This window comes from Lepisosteus platostomus, chromosome 16, assembly GCF_059453375.1.
Source record: "Lepisosteus platostomus isolate fLepPlt1 chromosome 16, fLepPlt1.hap1, whole genome shotgun sequence".
In the NCBI taxonomy this organism is placed as follows: domain Eukaryota; kingdom Metazoa; phylum Chordata; class Actinopteri; order Semionotiformes; family Lepisosteidae; genus Lepisosteus; species Lepisosteus platostomus.
In genome coordinates, this window is record NC_142626.1 from 19691352 (window position 1) to 19712183 (window position 20832).

The 20832-nt window shown below is 42.5% G+C and overlaps 2 gene segments (V, D, J or C); one reads left to right on the plus strand and one right to left on the minus strand.

The window, feature by feature from the left end:
• The first annotated feature begins 893 nt into the window (after window positions 1-893).
• LOC148646990 (immunoglobulin kappa variable 3-15-like) lies at window positions 894-19654 on the plus strand. The segment is given in 4 exon segments: window positions 894-966; window positions 1102-1188; window positions 6947-6961; window positions 15688-19654. Coding segments are annotated over 4 exon segments (465 nt in total).
• On the minus strand, window positions 10524-11490 carry LOC148646991 (Ig kappa-b4 chain C region-like). The segment is given in 2 exon segments: window positions 10524-11078; window positions 11366-11490. Coding segments are annotated over 2 exon segments (342 nt in total).
• Window positions 19655-20832: the final 1178 nt, after the last annotated feature.

The following is a 20832-nucleotide window of genomic DNA, read 5'->3' on the forward strand; positions in this document are numbered from 1 at the left end:
ACCCAAAGGGCAGCACCTGTTTACAGTATAATGTCCCCGTCATTATACTGGGGCATTAGGACCCACATGGGCCACAGGGTGAGCGCCTCCTGCTGGCCCCACTAACACCTCTTCCAGCAGCAACCTTGGTTTTTCCCAGGAGGTCTCCCATCAAGGTACTGACCAGGCTCACACCTACTTAGCTTCAGTGGGCTGCCAGCTGGGATTTGCAGAGTGATATGGCCTGTCTTGTTATCTCTCCTGAACATTCATTATAAAATCCATTAAAATAGAAGCTGTCTTAAATATTTCCATTAGATTAATTCATTTTCAGTAAAAACAAAACTTTTGTGTTACCAGAGAGCACTCTCCACAAGTGCATGAAAATAAGTATTCAGTTCCCCATGTATTAAACACAAATACTGTACTTCCTTGAACACAGTGTGGAATGTTTCTTGGGAACACACACAAATTACAGGGCATTTTGACAATTCTATCAATGGAAAAATTAATATAGACAACACCTGACCTGTGGGTAATAGCTCCACGGTCTTGAGAATGCAGATAAAAAACCTGATGTGTCTGAACACACAGAGCCAAGTGCTGCTCTCCACATTCCACTCCATTCCAGCTGTGTTGAGTGGAATAAGGGCTCAGCTGATTGTGTCTCATCCTCTGTTCCTCATAAAGCTGCTCTCTGTCTAGTCCTGCTGTCCTGGGAATGTTTATGCTAAACTGCTCATCTTGCTCTGACACAACACACGGCACGAAGCCTGTTTCCAGCATTGACTGACTGAACCCAGGAAGACAATTTGCATTGAAAATACACTTTGCATTGACAGCACATGCTTCAGTGGTCTGGGAGTGTTTATAGCCCTGTGAGTTTAACACTTCCAGACTGAGAGCTGCCCTTCATGGCAACAGAACCCACAGCAACAATGACTTTCATCACCATCTTCATCTGGACACTCCTCATATTTGCACAGGGTAGGAATGGGTTTATAAGCATTTTATTTTAAGTCAAAATAATTTGTGTAAACCATGAAATATTTTAAATAATAAATTACTCTATGAAGTGTTTTAATTATTTTTTTTCATCATACACTGATGTTTTATTTTCAGAATCCAGTGGACAGGTTACTGTGACTCAGACTCCAGCAGTAAAGACTGTTCTCCCTGGACAGACAGTCACTGTGAGCTGTAAGACCAGTTCAGCTCCATTTAATAACAATGATCTAAACTGGTTCCAACAGAAACCTAGTGAAGCTCCAAAACTCCTGATTTATTGGGCAACTAACCATCTAACTGGGATCCCAGAGCGATTCAGTGGCAGTGGGTCTGGGACTGACTTCACTCTGACCATCACAGGAGTCCAGGCTGAAGATGCTGGAGATTATTACTGCCAAACTAAACACTCCATTGACAGTGCCCTTGTGTTCACACAGTGTTACACACTCGTACAAAAACCTCCCTCAGCAGCACTGCACAGTGACTGCACTGCTGCAGCTGGAACCTACTGCAGGTGCTGAGGATGAAGACAAAGACACAGGACACAGGCTGTGGAGGAGCTGAGTTGCAAAGAGACACAATAAGCTTCATGTGTATTCTTAAAAGATTACTATTTTATTTTACTTTATTGAAGTGAATAATTTTAATACAAACATTCAGTTAAATTTTATGACTCACGACTGTACTGCCAAGCACAGTTCAGACTGCATCATCAAGTTTGCCGATGACACGACAGTGGTGGGCATAATTAGCAACAACGATGAGTCAACATACAATTAGCCTTAAAAACATCTGTATTTATGATGTCTTTATTTGGAATATGAGCCCATGTATCCAGACAGTGTGACCCCTAATGCAGGGCTCCCCAACCCCAGTCCAGCAGGTTCATAGGTCACCCTTAGATCTCCAGTTTCTAAAGACCTCAGTTTCATTCTGATCAGGTGATTATGAAGCAGGTGATTGTTGCTCCAATTCCTTTATACAGTTCACCATGTTGGAAAGTATACATTCACTCCACTATAGAAAGAGTACTTTTACTTGCATAATTAATTAAACATATACAGGTGTTCCCAGTGTTCCAGTAGGTGACCTGTAATAGTATCTAGATTGTCTAGGACCAAGGTTAGAGATAGAGAGTAAAAGTTAATACATTTTAAGCAACCTGGGTAACATGACCATTCTTGAAAGCCTCCTCTTCCTGTTTTTTAAATTGTCATCTGACCAATTGTCTTACATCAACCATTAGGGTGACTGAGGAGGGCAGGTTTTTCCCCACAGGCTGCCGACAGGAGTCTTCATCTTCTTAATAAATGGTAAAGATCAGTTTATTCAACCTCAAGTAAATTTGCAGCATTCAGAGGAATCCTGGAACAAGCCAATACCAATTTTTCAAGACAGAACGACTTGGCTACACTTCACCTGGATCAGATTTAATTGTTTCTCTCACAGTCATAATGTCTGCTGCACAGCAATTGAAGGTCATATGATGTATCAGTCTGACCTTTCATTGCAGTACAGGCTGACGCTGACCTGCAAATCTGCACTAGAGGGCACTATTTGAGAAGCTTTCACACAGACCTGAGTCTTTATGGTTGCATTATGAAGTTTTCTAATGTTAAGGCAAAGGATGACTCATGTGTTAATGCCTTTTTACCATACTAAGAATTAATTGTATCATCTGAGATTTTTATTAGTACTACATATATTGGACATTTTACAAACATTAACACCACACTGTTACGACCCCAAGTGTCTAGGTGTAAAGTGGTATAACATTTAGGATAATTTTGGGAAGCAGGTGGGTTCTGGTGAGGGACTAGGAAGCGTGATAAAAGGGTGGGTGCAAAAGTGATGATTTTAAGTTCAATAAGTGACTGGTAAGACACAATAACACACAGGGTAAGGAACTAGACTGGTGCCAATCAAAAGAAAATAAACAAAATGGAGCTGGCTAGGAAAGTGAGGAAAAGCTAACCTGACTACAAAAGAAAACCCAAAACACATGGTCTTCAGCATCTTCAGCACCCTAGCTAACCTCCACTGACTACCCAAAACCATACAAGCCAAATGGCACTCACCTGTACTAAACTAGTGTTACTAATACAAAATCAACTAAGTGTGTAGAATGTACCCAACAACCTAAACTAACCTTATACTCAAAAGTTCACACAAAAACACAAGTGAACTAGGAATAGAAATAAGGGAAAACGAGAGTAATCAACAGGAACAGGATACAAAAGAACACAAAGGTTGAACATATAACACATTAGGGCAACGCAATGGCAAAACAAGGATAAACACACAAACAAAAGTACAAAGAGAAAAACAGAAACCAACAAAACAAAGCCAAAACTATACGAAAACACACAGCAAAACAACAAAGCCGAAGCAATAACCAAAAGCAAAATGAAGCAACACAGGACCAAAGTCAAACAAAAGGCCTCTCCTACCTGAAAACCTCCATGTTATATACTGAATAAGATGAGTTCTGATTGGCTGAGAGCTGATTGATGATGATGTCATATGGAACAGTGGTGTAATGATGGACCAACAATCAAAGGTCAGCAGTGTGGAACATAACAACAAAGACACACTGGGACGTAACACACACTATATAGCCAATCTTGAGATAAGTAATGAATACCTTATAAACAAAAACAAGAAGCAAACATTTTACCAATATATCATATAGCTTGGAAAGGAAAATTATAACAATAATAAACAGGATCTCTGTTACTTCAAATTTACAGTGTGACAAATCATAACTTACAAATTACTGTACTGAAACGTCGTAGAAATTATTTTTAGAAATACAGTAAATATGAAAATAAGCAGAAAAAATAAAAACAAGTGCACTCAATAATGAGGTGAGGGGAGGGAGGTGAGATCAGTAAGGTTGAGCAGGAGAGAAAGTGTTCTATAAAGCACCTAGGTTTTCTGAAGGCAAAATCATAAATTACATCTTCATGCAATAGTAGTCGACCCACTGCGTGATTGATGCTCATTTTTTTATTTCAAACCATTACAACAAATACATAGTTTGTAAGACAAGTAAAAGGTCAATTGTAATGTTTCATTACATGTTAGTTGTAATTAAAGATCACAGTGTTTGATCATCACAATCATGGTGATAAACCTATATTAACTCATCTATTTCTTCCTTCAGCTAAGACATAACCATGACAAGATTGTTCAAATACCAGAAAGAATTCCAATGAAAGCTGGGTGCTGTTTCACAGAGTAAGATTAGTCTATTATCCAGTCAGCTTGTGTAAATATGTTGATAAAAGTTTTTGGTTTCATGCAGCAGGATTGAATTCTATCCAGGTAAGTAACTATAGTAAAATACAGTACCTTCTATTCTTAACCTTCTCTGGGGCAGTTTGAATTAAACCTAAACTGACTCTGAGGTTAAAAGCTCGTCTCACAGACCAATCAGTGATCCAGCTGATCTGAGAGCTGAGTGAGAGTGGAGAGAAAGTTTAGAGATCACCCCTTACACTTGGCAGATAATTTTTCTTTGAAAGATACCATTTCAGCCAACTGGTATACTTTACATTCACAATCTGTCAAGTCCCTGCATTGTTAACACTGCTTTGTGCAGCTCAGTGTTAAAAGAAACTCAGACTATGTAAAAGGCTGAGATTCCTTGTGACTAGTTCAGTTTTTTACTGTGTGCTGTGCAATGAGGAAAGTGGTGTTTGCAAGAGAACGATTTTTGAATGCATTCATAACATTTGAACATACCGATTAAAGAAAATGTCATGTTGCAAATTGAGGGGGCACCCTGGCAGGCTCAGGGCCCTAGGCAGTCACCTAGTCCACCTATACCCAGGGCCAGACCTGGCCTACTTGGACATTCCAAGCTTGATGACCCAGAGAAAAATGATTCTGTATTTTCATGCATTATTACTCTAAATCCCAAGAAGTGTGTTGTGTTTGTGTTATAGAATGTATTTATCCTCGTGTGTTGCTGGCAGTAAAGCTAAGATCTAAGTTACAGATCTGTACTTACATCATCAGCAGAATAATAGAGTGTTTTGTTATTGGTTATAAATCATTTTCAGATATGTAGCACTGTAGATATTATCATCATCATCCAGCAGAGGGCAGTGCTCAACACAGTGTCTTCAACCTCTGCATGTAAACTCTTTTACTTTTTATAGAGCGTCTCTCCTCTGACCTGGATTGTAAAGAGGGAGGAGTGTGCTGGTTGCTCACTGAATTCACCTTGCCAGCCTGGGCAGCTGTGTTTTTTGCTGTGTCTGTTCTTCCTTTCTTCAGCAGCTGTTTTGATACAAGGAACAGAGTAGCTCGTTTTCAGTTATATCAGAATATGAGACTGCTTGATGCCATCAGTGCCTCTAGCTGTTCCACACGGTCCCAACTAAGTGCTTCTGCTTCTCCTCCAGTAACTCTTCTCACTCACACTCTTCTCCTCCAGTAACTCTGCTTACTCACACTCTTCTGCTACAGTAACTCTTCTCACTCACACACACTCACATGTCCATGTCTCTTCAGTGATTTCACACAAACCAAGGCTATTTCCCTTTGAAGATTCAGGTTCTCTAGCCTGTACGCAATAACACAGTCTGATGTTCAGGTGTTTTAAATAGTATTCTGTATCAATTGACTGATGAACAAGAAATGCCTTTGTGTGTTTTTACTTCCTGTCATTTTCTTTACCCAATTCAGGGCTGAGGAAGAGCTTATCCCAGCTGACAACAGGCGCAGGGCAGAATACATGCTTGGTGGGACACCAGCAAACACACACCAGGGCCAGTTTTCCCAGAAGCTAAGTCAGCTACCAGCATAGTAAAGGAATAAGTAAAGGTTGAAATCTTTACTTGTTCCTTTGCAGTCTACACATGGTGACACAGCTGCCAACTACCAGTACAGTATGTCTTTGGACTGTGGGGTAAAATAAAGCATCTGGAGAAAACCTATACAAACCTGAGGAGAACATTTAAATTTCACACAGATACCCACGTCAGGTTCAGAATTGAACCCAGGGTCCCAGTCCTGTGAGGCAGCAATGCTGACCACTGTGTGACCCACTCAGAAATTTCACCCTACATATATATATACACACACACACATTACTAATGACTGAGCATGACAAATTGTCCAATTTCAGAAAAGGTTCCATTTACAGACAGATATTATTGCTACTATACTATTATTACTGCTACAATACAGTTTATGGAATATTAGTAAATACATTAAAATGTAATCACTTATAACTAAGAAATGTATTTAACACCATTAAACAGGTCCTCACGGCACATTCACACATACTGTACATCAATAAAATTAGTCACACCTCATAGGAGATGCTTAAACGACAGAGTTACTGAAATATGTAGTTAATATTTATAAGCCCTCAGTGACTCTTTATATAAAGTGTTACAGGGAGTTATGTTTAAAACATCCTGACCAGGTCCTCGATCTGCTCTCTTGCTTCCCTGATCTTGAACAGGTGCAGTTCTCTGACACCCCCACAGTATGACACCTCCCTCAACCAGCCCATTCTCCCCCATGCTAGGCAAATCAGCCTGGCTGCACTCAGCTCAGACTGTCCCCGGGATATTTTTGGCTATGAAATCGCAAGATGTGGCGAGAAACTGAAGCTGTTGCTGGGAGGATTTGCATAGACAGGATGAGCCCTGCAGCTGGGCCAGGGCAGGACAGCCCAGATGGAGAAGAGTCTCCGGGGGCTCCTCTCCCTCTAACACTGCTGTCTACATTATAACACAAGGGCTGGGTTTAACTATCTTCTACCTGCTCTGAGAGTCTGTCTCTCTCTCTCTGGCACCCAGAACAGCTGACAGGTCCCTTTTAAAGACTCTAGACAATTATTAATATTCATGTGCACTAATAATTCTATTGAAGCGTAACTCAACAAAGTCAAACTGTAATGAAGACTGAAAGAAACACTAAATCTACTTGATGGTTAGAGGCTTGATAATCCAGGGTCTTAGTGCTGACTCTTCAGCTCACTGTATATACTCTGCAGCTGATAGTTTGTGCTCTGTCCTGTTGTCATTGAGAAAATTGATAAGACTGAAGGTACTGATGATCTGTGTTCTAGGTCTTACCCAGACAAAATAAAATATTATCCACTTCAGGGCACAAAGCAAGGGCTTGATACTGTAGTTCCCAACGAATATCAATTAATTATCTGCTATTGTTATTGATAATTACCAATCCTATCATTATGTCACAAAAGAAGGAAACACCTCAAAGTGTTTGGCATTACAAAAATATTTAAACAATATCAAGCATGAATACATAAATGTTCAAAAACACAACATATACAATATAAAAGAATAACTATTAAAGGACGGCAAAGAGAAAGGCAATAGGTTTAGACCTCAGGAGGACACTGCTGTTGGACTCTTGAACTAAAACCTTTCATTCAGATATCTCGTACACACCCCACAATATAAACATCTCTCAGTTGTCATTAAAAACAGAACTTGTCCTCAATTGACTCAATTTATTACTCATCTATTTTATTAAAAAAAACATATTGTAGATGAAGTGAAAAAGTGGTCTTAGTTACTTTAAACAGTTAAATTGCACAGTACAAACTAGGATAAATACTCCTGACAGACAGTCCTATAGCCTATAAAAATTCCCAGTCTGATCTATGAGTGTAAGTAGGAGTGTTTCTCAGGGACTTGAAAACTTCCTTGGAAAATCAGGTGATGGCAGATTATCAATCTCTCCATTTTTTAAACATTTTTACTCAATATAGGGCTGCAGAGGACACAGAACATATCCCAGCAAGCAACAAGCACAAGGACATCCATTGCAGAACAGACAGACAAACATACACTCACACCAGGCCCAGTTTTCCCTGAAGCCAATTAACCTACCAGTATATCTTCTGACTGTGGGAGGAAACTAAGGCACCTGGCGGAAACCGAAACAAACATGGGAAGAACATACAAACCTCAATAGAGATAACCCACCAGGAATTGAACCCAGGGCCCGAGCTCTGCAAGACAGCAATGCTAACCACTGTGCTGCCCTTTTGGAAGAATTACATTTTGATTTGGAACTTGTGGATCTGACTGATGTGATAATCAGGTGTAGGTTGTTTATTTGCCTTTTGCGATATTGTTTATCTTGAGTATTGCCACTTTCTGTCAGATGATCAGTCTCCTGTAAGATCATTTACAATTTGAAACAATAGTAAAGACAATGTGAAAAAACAAGCCATCAGGGAACACCCTTAAATGTACAGAACACTTGAGGGTAAAACTAGAAGGATATTTAACTCAACGTGTTATATGTAACTGATCCCTGGTGCTTGATTGCCAACCTCATGCCACAGGAAAGCCCTGTGCCAGTGAAGTGCACCCCCGTTCCCCAAAACAGAACAGATAGTGACCACTGTGGCCTTCACACGCATGATCATGCAGCTCATTAACATCTCAGGTGATGACAAGACGGTCATTACTGGGAGACTCAAGCTGGAGCAGAGGGTTCAGAGTGAGCAGAGAGGTGTTGCTCCATTAGACCCAGAAAATAATTTAACCCCCTGAGTCTCCAGTCTCTGCACAAAAAAAATATCAGTGAATCTACCAAAGAAGGATCTGCATCAGGCATCTCCAGCTCTATTCCTAGAAGACCTGAAGTCTTCAGCTTTTTTGATCCAACCTGGACAGTCAATTCAGCCAATTATATTCCGAGTTACACATGGAATTCTTCTTACTGTTTGTGTAACACCGCTGCGCTATCCTGACAGAGCACAGTGGTCTCAGGATGGGGGGTGAATCAACATGAAGGCAGACACACTAGCAGGTTGTTGAGTGTAGGCAGGAAAATTAACAAACAGCAGACAGTGAAGTCCATAGCTGGAGTCCTAACAGGATATGAAACCTGAGACACAAGGCTTGAGGCACAAAGGGAAATCTGGAAGCATAGTCAGCCAAAGCAAGCAAGTGTCATGAACAGTTCTTTCCGGGACCTATACAGATGACACGATCCAGAATTGTGAGGAAACGCTGGGGGGAAAAAGTCATGCAGGAGAGGTTATGGAGACAGGGGGCATGTCCAGGGGGTGCAGGTGTCCAGGGGGGAGTGAGTCCAAGGTGAACAATCCATGAAGAAATCCAAAGGGGTAATCCAAGACAGAAGAGTAAGTCCAATGCCAGAAGATCCATCCAAGGGAATTAAAACCATGAACCGGGTCAGGACCGGCAGTGAAGAGGGGGGGGGGGGGGGGGGGGGATCAGGAACAGGAGGTTAAAACCATGACAGAGCCAAATGCAGCAGGACCCAGGATCTCACAAAATGGGATTCAATGAGGAGCATTAGGTGAAATCTGCATCTGGCTTTTAAGGAGGAACTGAAATAGGGAACAGGTGTGGGTGATGGGAGAGAACAAGGAAGGGCTTAAGGGGAGGAGTAGCGACCGTGACAGCAAGTTCATAGTGCAGGAGAGAATGCAAGCAAGAGCGATTCAAAATACTGGAAAACACAAGTGAAGCACAAAAAGATCCAGGACATGGTGAAGAATATAATCAGTGAAAGGCAGGGAAGTCAAGAAGCAGAAACTGATAAACAAAGCACTAAGAGTGAGCTGGGTGGCAATCTCAAGGCTGGTTTTTATAACCTGCTGGAACAAAGTTAGTGAATGATTCCATTACACACAGGTGAAATTGATCTTCAGCTTGATAGTGTTTTCACGGCAACAGGTTGATTGGCTGGTTGATTACAAACTCTATCAGTTGCTGTGGTGTTTCAGGTGTGTAATTTTGTGCTCCTACAGGAAAGAGTGTGACAGTTTCCTACTGCTGATAACACAGAACATTCATGTGACTTAAGGCACAGTTATCTATAAAACACTTCTGATGTTGGGGAGAAGTATTACAGTTCTGTTTTTATTTACATAATTAGAGCACCTGTGGAGCTGAGTTCTGAGATGAAACACAAACCAGGAGATACCAGGTCCAGAGGCAGCACAGCACCATGAACAGAGCTGTCTGAGGCTTGCTGTAATACTTGTTTTCATCAGTAATCACTTCTGTAAAACATGAAAGAATACCAACCATCTAATTTTATTTTACAATTACTCCTTTATATTTTGGTTATTTTTTTCTTATTTAAGCTAAGCAGTGTGAGTGGTAGCAGAGAATGATCTTTTTCTGGCAGGATTCCACACTTCTTTATAGAAAAGAGTGACAGGAGTATGGAATAAGCTACCCAGCCATGAGCTTGTAGCTGATAGCCTGGATTCTTGCCGAATGGCCTCTTGTTTGTACGGTAGCTGTTTCTATGTTCGTATGGAATCTGGAACACCAAGCGCAGCAGCAGGGACCCGACTCTCAGAGAGCCATCTGTGAGCCTGCAGTGAGCTCACTGTGAGGGTGTTCTTTATAATTCCTAACGTGCACTCACAGGTTGTTTTACACACCGTTAGCGTCTGCCGGTCTTGAACACTCAGCTATAAATAATTCACAATTAAATCAGAACAACATGCATTTGTGGGGTGCTTTATTTATAATAAAGATCAGGACGAATAATTTCATGATTCAAAAATTCTTTATTACTATTATTTTTCTCTCACTAACAGCACGTACAACAGGACTAAACAACACGCACACATGGACAGCGGATGATGGAGAAGCTAAGCGCGTCTAAAACGTTGCTAACAAATATGTCTGAGTACTGAGGGGCGCAATAAGGTTACAGTCACAGAGATAAAGCTAAAACAGAACACAGCCATCAGCAATGCAGCGCTGCCCTCTGTGTGGGCTACTCTGGGCAGTCGGATTTGTTCAGGGTCTTCTGGACAGTAGCCTGGGACCCCTGGCTGGCCTCGCAGGTCACGGAGTGCAGCGATTTCCAGTCGGCCTCGGACAGCGTCAGGGTGCTGCTCCAGCTGTAGGTGCCGTCGCTCTCCAGGATGCCGGGGGTCTTGGTGACGCTGCTGCTCTTGGAGCTTCCGTCGATCTTCCACTGCAGGCTCCAGTCGGATGGGAAGCCCTTGTTGGCCAGACACAGCAGCGTGGCGCTTCTCTTGGCGCTCAGCTCCACAGTCGAGGGCGGCAGGAGGGACAGAGACGGCAGAGCGTTACCTGGAGATGGAAACCGGTTGGAATGAGATCAGAGAGACTCACAGTCGCCTGGGAGAGACTCGCACAGACCCACAGGGAAAAAAACCCCAAACTGTCACAAAATAGACACTGTTTCACTATTGACAGATAGCTGAAAAAGGAAAAGGAAGTTTTAAATTCTACACGTTGTTTCAGGGCTTGAATAAGTGTTTCCGGACATTCAGGACTAAAGTCCTTCATGTAGTTGGAAATGTATCTAAAATTCATTAAATACACTGCACTTTGATAATGTCTGAAAGTATATTTACCTAAATGTGTTTTAACCATATCTTGCTTATTGAGGACTACATACTAAAGCTGTATCCCTGCTGCCTCCTGTACTAAAAGCCCAACGTGGCGCCTCTCGCCTCCCGCTGAATAAAACTGACCCGTAACGAACTTTTCACCGTCTGCAGGACGGTCTGCACCGTCTAGAGGAGCACCGCAGCAGCCCAGCTAGGCTGAGACTAACCGAGCTGACACCCCGCTCCCGAATCGCACTTCTCAACACAACACTGTAAAAATACAATCTCATAACATGAGCATCAACGTTGCAATTTCTGTGACAAAAATCCCTCTGATTAACTGCTGCCATTTTTACGCTTCATGCTCGCTATGACCTGTTCTGTTGCCTCCAAAAGTTCTGGTTTAGAATTTAGAAATCTGTATTAGACAAAATCCTGTGGATTCTAAGTTTTCATAATAAATTAAAACAAAAACAAAAATCAGATCAACACATTATGAAAATGTTGCGAGAAGACGGAAAGAGAGATAACTTACTTCCAACGCTCAGTCTGGTGCCGCCACCGAAAGTGTACCACAGTGCTTGAACCTGATTCAGCGCTCGTACAAAAACCTGCTCCCGGACCAGAGGCGCGTCTACAGCGTTTCTACAGGTTTATATCTTCCTTTATCTCGCCTGGAAACCCAAGGATCTTGACGTTTAAACTATTTTATATCCAGATCGTGGAAGGTGTTAAGTACAGGACATTAATAATTTCAACATTAAATATGATAATAAAAGCGCCCATGTTTCTCTAAGAGTCGCGCAGTCCTGCGGGGTTTGTCTGCGCGGAGAGCCCGGGAAGAAGACGGCAAGGCTGCGCTGTACTTACTGCCCACACTCAGTCTGGTCCCGCCGCCGAAAGTCCACCACAGTGATTGACTCTGATAGAGCGCCTGGAGCTGCTGGGGCGCTCACACTGGACACGCTATCTCCCCGAGCCCGATAAAACTGCCTTGTTGCGATTCTGGTTTTAGCGAACCGAATCATTGATACGTTTTTTAAATCTATTATCTGTCCATTTTTAGTACTATTTATTTTATCCTCAGTGAGTCGCGACGAGCCCGGCAATCAGAAGGCGGAGGCGAGATCTCTCCCTGTACTGGACGCAGGAGTATTTTACCGCAAACATACAAAAAGGACGAGGCTGCATTTTTCACATCAGCTTCATGAAGTGTGAACAAGAAAACATTAAACAACAATGCATGTCGGCGCAGTCGTATTTTTAGCTCACTGACTGTGTATTAATACAAGCCTGTAATGCGCACTGGCAGTATGTTGTGCTCCTGTGCCTTCCTTTCCCCTAGTGCTATGATGTTAACATCACACCTACAGTCTCCTGCAGGGGGCAATCGGTCCCTATAACTAACGTAGTAGGAAACCAGCAGGTTGTTAAAGGTGGAACATAAGGATGAATTATTTTTTATCATTTACTGTCATCTTATACCACATTTTAAGAAGTGTAAAAGTCCCCTTTGCAGGAGGGATAAGATTCTGCGATCATGGCAGAGGTAAGGATGCAGCACTGACTGCTCATAGAAAACCTGAAATCCTGTCTCATGGGGATTCAGAGCTGCAGGAAAGATATCTCTGTGTATAAGCTGATTCTTCAGGGTCATTGGGACAGTCTGTGGTAAAACACTGACAGACAGCTTCTGTATTCAGCACAGAGAGTAGAATTTAAACCCAGAGTAGATCTTCAATGCACTAGTAAAACCTGATGCAGAACAGTCCTCTGTTTTGCTCACTACACCTCAAAGTGATTTTATCCTTAGAAAGAGCTGGAAGAATAAGAATGGTCCTTGGTCTCTATGGATAAACCACCAGTCAGTCGGTTGCTATAGAGACAGGTTAAAGGAACTTAATCTCTTCAATCTAGAACAAGACAGACTTAAAGAAGGTTTGAACAATCTCAATCCTGACAGGGGCAGCTCAAAGGACACTTCAGACTCTGAAACTCATTGAGGATGGAAGATCCCATTCCAAAAATAAAATGCTCCACCCAGGTGGTTCAGGTCCAAGGTCTAGTCTCTCCTTCAAGAAGCTTCTAGATAAAATTTGAGATTCACTCGTTTGAAAAGCCACATGAGCAAGATGGACCAAATGGCCTCCTCTTGTTTACAACTGTTCTTTAATAATGTCATTTCCAATGCTTAACTTGGAATTAAGAAGTGGTTGTAAAACAGAAAATGAATCCATGAGCTGGGTGAAAGAGAGACGAGAACAGGAGACTTTGGACAGCACAGACAGACAGGGCCGAGCTCTGGTGAGCATACAGGCACGTGTGGTGCAGTACAGCCCTGGGACACCAGCAGAGACTGGTGCAGGCAGACAGTCCAGATCTGGGGTCAGAAGCAAGTGTTGCCCGAAGCCATAGAGACACATTGAAGGTACTAAGGGGCAAATGGCCAACCCAGAATCACAGTTAAGACAAGCAGTTAAAGTTCAAGCATGAGTAATACACAGGTTGTTAGAACAAAAGGGAAATCCAGGTGTGATGTGCTCAGAACAAAGTAAGAATCAAACATCCAAGACACAGCACAAGGTATTAGAGAACTAGGAAGCTAAGGAACTCGAGATGAGGAATACAGGGAGGCTCTGAGCAGACTCAATCACAGAGCTAAATTCTATACCAGACCATCATGTATTGTCTCAGCAGACCTTAATCATTCTGCACCACCTGGTGTGGATGTAAATTGCCTGCAGGTGAAACAGGTTTCCTATCATAAATCATAACCGACACTGAGTGACAGGTGAGTTACCATGACAAATGCCTGCTCACTCAGCAGTCCCCCAGCAGAAGTGAGCCTGGATTATTTTACACTTTCAAAACCAAACTGACTTCCCAGTGGGACTGTGTCTTTCAGTTAGAGAGATACTGGACAGTCTAAAGCTGAGATCTGACACCCTGCTCCTGAAGAGATACACTGTTGTCTGGTTTTCAATCTGATTATACCTGTTAAACTCCGACTCAACAGGTACAATCAATTCACTTCAGGAGTACTTAAGGACTTAAGGTGATTTTCCAAAGACTTTTTTAAAAAAGGACTGATGTCTTCAAGAGGACCTTCAACACCTGGAAAGACCACAGTCCCAAATTCCAGGAGGATTCCTGCTTGATTTTGGAAAAGGGTTTAATAAAGACTCAGGCTTCTGTACAATAAACATTGATGTAGAGAGGGTAACTACCAAAACTAAACCACTGTTACAGGATATAACTATTATGCCTGCTGACCAACAGAAACTGTTCCCAATCACACTTAACTTAACACAGAACTGCAGCTCCTCATATTTCTTTATTGGGAGTCATTGATAAGGAGGATGGAGCTGTGCTGCTATATTTCATATGAGGAGAGATCTCAGGAGGCTGGATTGCATCACACTGGTTATGTTCTAAATCAACATCAACATGCTTATAAATGTATATTTAACTCTTACCAGACAATCATTCACACAAAGGATAAATGAGTACGGTGGGTTTAAAGGCACAAAGTCTGAAATTACACAGTCTGAAAGACACAGATTACTTATTTTCTAAAAAAATATTCTGAATAAATGCTGGAACTTTGAGTCTGTCAAAACTAAGAAGTTTTCCAGTATGGGACAGGGTTTCTCAATACGGCAGACTGACAAACTCTGAGCTTCTCTCCAGACATCTTCTGTTTGCTTCTAGTTATTCTTGTGCTTCTGACTCCCAGTGAAAGGTTTGTTTTCTTTATTATTCCCAATGTCCAGATTATTTTTTTTCTAAAAAAACAATAGACAATTTCCTTTTATATACAGGTTTATTAAAGGTATTTACACTCTATATGACTTTATAAAATATTAGTTCACTGTAAATTCTTTGAAAAGCTGCTGTTTGAAAACGTTAACACAGGCTTCACAGGCTTGACTGGTGATGACAGTCTCTGTTACTGTTCTGTTGGATTATCACTCGGAAGGAAGAGCTGCACCAGAATTATTTGCATAGAAAAGGCACTTTGCATTGGCGGCACATGCTTCAGTGGTCTGGGGGTGTTTATAGCCCTGTGAGTTTAACACTTTATGACTGAGAACTGCCCTTCATGGAAACAGAATCAACAGGAACAATGATTTTAATCACCATCTTCATCTGGGCACTCTTCATTTCTACTCAGGGTAGGAATGCATTTGATTTGAAATATTTAATGAACATGCTATTTAATTGAATAGTTTAAATTACTACGAGTAATAATTCTTTGATGTTTATAGGTCAAAAGACTCAGATTCCAGTGAAATATACTGCTCTAGGACAGACAGTCACTGTGAACTGTAAGATCAGTCCTGCAGTGAACATATATAATTCTAAGTATGTACTAGCCTGGTACCAACAGAAAGCTAGAGAAACTCCTAAACTCCTGATTTATGCAGCAACTACCCATCAAACTGGGATCCCAGAGCGTTTCAGTGGCAGTGGATCTGGGACTGACTTCACTCTGACCATCTCAGGAGTCCAGGCTGAAGATGCAGCAGATTATTATTGTCAGAGTGAGCACAATCTCAGTGGTACCTATGTGTTCACACAGTCTTATACACCCATACAAAAACTTCCCTCAGCAGGACAAAGGCTGAACTGTTGAAGCTGGGACCTACTGCAGGTGCTGAGGGTGAAGGCAGATGTACAGCACACAGACTGTGGAGGATCTCAGCTGTACACAAGCACTGAGTTACAGTGACAAAGCAGAACTTTCTGCATTGACAGGGTTTCCTGTCAACGTAACTCTTAATAACCGAGTTGAATTCATCCCTCGAAACTGCATGATTAATTAGACATTTCTGTTGTGCTTCTGCACACAGTCCTTCATTTCCTAGCTGCAGGTCCATTTGTTCCAGAATAATTTAGTCAAGACAAATCGTCTGACACAGTCAGAGGATAGCCAGCTTTCACTACTACAGAGTTAAATGGCAGTAAAACAGACCTGGATCAATTCACACCCTGACAGAGCAAGGAAATCATCACAATAGCTGGTAGAAGAGGTAGAGATTGGGAGACAGTCTCTATGTGTAGTGGTACATCATCAGTGTGTGGTGATGCACAGAAATGAGCAGTGTCAGCAGAAACAGGGTGCAGATTGTAGATTGAAAGAGTACTTGAGCCAGTGGTACCAAAGCGAAGGCAAACAACAGAGGTGACAGTGGGCTCCTAGAGAGACACACTGGGAAGAACTTGGACTGCCTGTCAGCTTCACTGCTGAACGGTTGGCATCTAACACTTTAGGAACAAGTAATAGGTTTATTCCATGCTGAAAAAAAGAAGAAAGAACACAACGTTTCGGCCGTGGAGCCTTCTTCAGGTGTCACCTGAAGAAGGCTCCACGGCCGAAACGTTGTGTTCTCTTTCTTCTTTTTTTCAGCATGGAATAAACCTATTACTTGTTCCTTTGCAGCCTACGCATGCTGACGCAGCTACCCACCTGAAAATCTAACACTTTAACCACATTGCTGAATCCTGAGCTCAGACCAATATTATCTAAACCAACCACAGATGTTCCCACTTGAGCTGATCAAGATCATTCTTTACATTTAATTTAAGTTCAAGTTCACATGTATTTGTCATTCCAGCCATATACAAGTATACAGTGGAACAAAATATTGTTTCTCCTGGTCCACGGTGCAATTACAGACAGGACACTTACATAGACATTGTACGCACAAGGAGATATTAAAAATATTTAATATCAGGACGTCAGCTAGCTGTTCTGCTGTTCTGCACATACCTAGTTGCATGCTCAAGGAATATTATCAGGTCCAGCAGCCTTACATGGATTAACTTTGGCTAGTGTCCTCTTTACATCAGCTGTGGACAGACAAAGCACCTGATCATTGGGAGGAAGTGTGGTTTTCCTCTCAGGCACAACATTCAGTGCTTCAAACCGTGCATAGAGTTATTCAGCACATCTGGAAGGGAGGCGTCACTGTCACTGGCATGTGGAGTAGTCCTGTAATCAGTAATGGCCTAGATGCCATGCCACATGCACCACATATCTGTAGTGTCCAGGAAGTGGCCATGGATTTTCCGTGCATAGGTTCATTTTGCCTCCTTGATGGCATGAGACAGGTTGGCCCTCGCAGTCCTGAGGGCTGCCTTATCGCCTGATCTAAATGCAGCATCACGGGTTCTTAGCAGTGCACGGACCTCTGCAGTCAGCCATGGCTTCTGGTTGGCCCTTGTGATGATAGATTTAGAGACAGTGACATCATCTATACACTTACTGATGTAGCCAGTCACAGATGCTGCATACTCCTCTAAATTAATGAGATGATCATTCAGCCTCCCTGAACATATTCCAGTCTGTGTGCTCAAATCAGTCCTGTAATGCTGAGATTGCTCCCTCTGGCCATACTCTGATTTGTTTCAGAACTGGTTTGGCACGTTTGAGCAGCGGTCTGTTTGCTGGAATAAGCATAACAGAGAGGTGGTCAGAGTAGCCCAGGTGGGGGCGGGGAACAGCCTTGTATGCATTGTGGATATTTTTGTTAACTAATTCCATAATGTTCTCCCCTCTGGTTGTAAAATTAACATATTGATTAAATTTAGGAAGAACTGTCTTAAGATCTGCACGATTGAAGTCGCCGGCAACAATGACAAAGCCATCTGGTGAGCAGTTTGCAGATCGCTGATGGCCCCGTAAAGGACTTGCAGCGCCTCTTTCGAGTCGGCGCTGCGTGGAATGTACACAGCCACAAAAAGAACAGTAGTAAATTCCCTTGGTAAACAGAAGGGCTGACACTTAACTGTTATTAATTTCACTGATGATGAGCAGTGACTGGAGACTACTGCAGCATTTTTGCACCATTATTTGTTTATATAAACACACACACCGCCTCCGAGAGACTTACCGGTCGCTGAAACTTTCCTGTCCGCATGGAAGGAAAACAATCCATCTAGCTAAATGGGCATATCCAAAATAAGGTCATTTAGCCATGTTTCAGTAAAAATAAAGATGCAGCACTCCTCCATCTCTTGCTGAGTAGCCAGTTGTAATCTAAAGTAATCCAGTTTGTTTTCCAGAGAACGTACATTGGAAAGTAAAATTGACAGGAGAGCCTGTCTGCTAGGATTAGCTTACATTTAAGCCCTCTTGCCTCGTTTCTGTTTCCTTTCACACTGTTTCTGGCACTTCCTCTCTCGGACACCTGCAACAGGTTGCGGCACTGTCCCAGGACCTGATGCTCTCAGTAAGCCAAGGCTACTTAGCTTCTCCATCAGAATTCTTGGCAGATAATCCTTGCATTGTTTTCCAATTTCCAGCAGGGTCAGACGATCATAGACATTTGAAAAATTCAGACAAGAGACAACATTTAACAGTGGAACAACATTTAGCACCGTTTTTTCCAGACTCGGATCAGCTGCTGCGTCCATGCGTGTCGCCATCTTAAATTCCAAGATCTCAAGATCTTCCATTTAGCCGAAGATCAGTAGAGAGGGAGACTGTAGACCCATGTATGATGTGCAGGAGGTGTTAAATTTCACCAGGTGAAGCTCTCTGAAGGTTATTGTCCCACCCAGACCAAGCCTAGATCAGACTGTCCCTCCAAACTGAGCAGCCAGAGGCCTACAGCAGCTATGATAGGGCTGCATAGTTCAATGGCACACTGTGCCTTCTTTACAGTATGGTGTTCTCATTACTGTACTGGGGCATTATGACCTATTGGTCTAACTATCACCTCTTCCAGCAGCAACCTTAACTTTCCCAGGAGGTCTCCCATCCAGGTGCTGGCCAGGCTCACACCTTCTTAGCACCAACAACTTGCCAGTTGTGAGTTGAAGGGTGATATAGCTGCTGGATACCTTTGAGTCAACAATATCACTCAACTGTGCTGGCTTTAATGTCAGAAGCAAGAAGGAAACCATTATGGAAATACTGAAACCATTACTGAAATAGAATTCAGCACAGTGTTACTGCAAAACATTCATGAGACTAAACTGGAATTTTTTGGTCAAAATAGAAAGTGTTACACCTGGCGCAACCCCAATAGAGTCCATCACTCAGTCAGCAGCAGCCCTACTGCCAAGCATGGTGGAGCAGCTTCAGGTTATAGTTCTGCTTCTCCTCAGAAGGAACTGGGAGACTTCACTAGGAATGACAACGCCCAACATCAAAGCGTAATTAACTATTGTGGAGCGAATATTTGGCTTAACCCGCTTGGCTAAGAACCGACCTCCTTACCACAGGACGAGGTGGCCAGGACCCCCACGCAAGGTAACCAAGGAGTAGCTGCAGAGGTGGACTTGGGGTGGAGGTGGGGTGCAAAAGTCACACGCAAGGAAGAGAGATATCGCATTTGGTATTTATAGCGTTCGGTGGAGGAAGGATGAAGGGAGTGATTGCTAATTACCGACGGCTGGGAATGATTGAGAGTGGTTGTTGTCATCCCTCCCGAACTTTCATTAAATAAACTCCATTTGTCAAGAGTGAGGGGGCAATTAATGGAGCAAAGTAGCAGATGTCAGAGTAAAACCTGCTTCACTCTGCTAAAGTTCTCATTTCTGAGATGAAAATTCAACTTTGAACAGGACAATAACCCAAATCAAAAGGCTAAATCAGCATTGGAGTGACTCAGGAATAAGAAAGAAAATGTCAATGAGTGACCAAGTCAGAGGACCAGAATTGAAAATTGCTGTTGATCAGAGCTTGAGTATGTAACGAACAGTTCTTTCCGGACCCTATGCGGATGACACAGTCCGACGGAGTGGGGAAACACAGGGGAAACGTCATGCAGGAAAACGGGGCTGAAGACAGGGGGGCGTGTCCAAGGTGCGCTGGTGCACGGGGGAGGTGTGGCCGAGGCGAACAATCCGAGAGAGTAGTCCTTTGGGAATATCCAAAACACAAGGGTAAGTCCAAAACCAGAAGATCCATCAGAAGAAGGAATTAAAAACCACGAAGGCCGGGTCGGAACCGGCGGACGGGGAACAGGAACGGGAACAGAAGTTAAAACCTTAATGGGACCAGGCACTTCCTGGTCCCGGACTCGCACGATATGGAAATCAGATGCAGAGCCCGGATGAGCGTCAGCGCCTGGCTTTTAAGGTGGGCTGGGAATGGGAAACAGGTGCAGAGAATGAAGTCTTTAGTGAAAGGGCTGGAGCACCCTTAAGGAGGGGGGACTAATATCGTGACAGAGTATGTTTGTAAAGAAGAACATATAAAGAAGAACAGACAGAAATTGCACCATCATGATGTGCACAGTTGGCAAAAACATGTCCAAAAAGAGTCACAGATGTAAAGTAATTGCTTTTCATGTTGCTTCCACCAAAGTTAGACTTTGTGGGAGAATACTTATGCAGTGGGTGTATTTTAGTTTTTGATTTTTTTTGCAGTTTATTCTTGAAATTTAACTTCATGTTTGTATTAAAATTATTCACTTTAATAAAGTAAAATAAAATAGTAATCTTTTAATAATACACATGAAGCTTATTGTGTCTCTTTG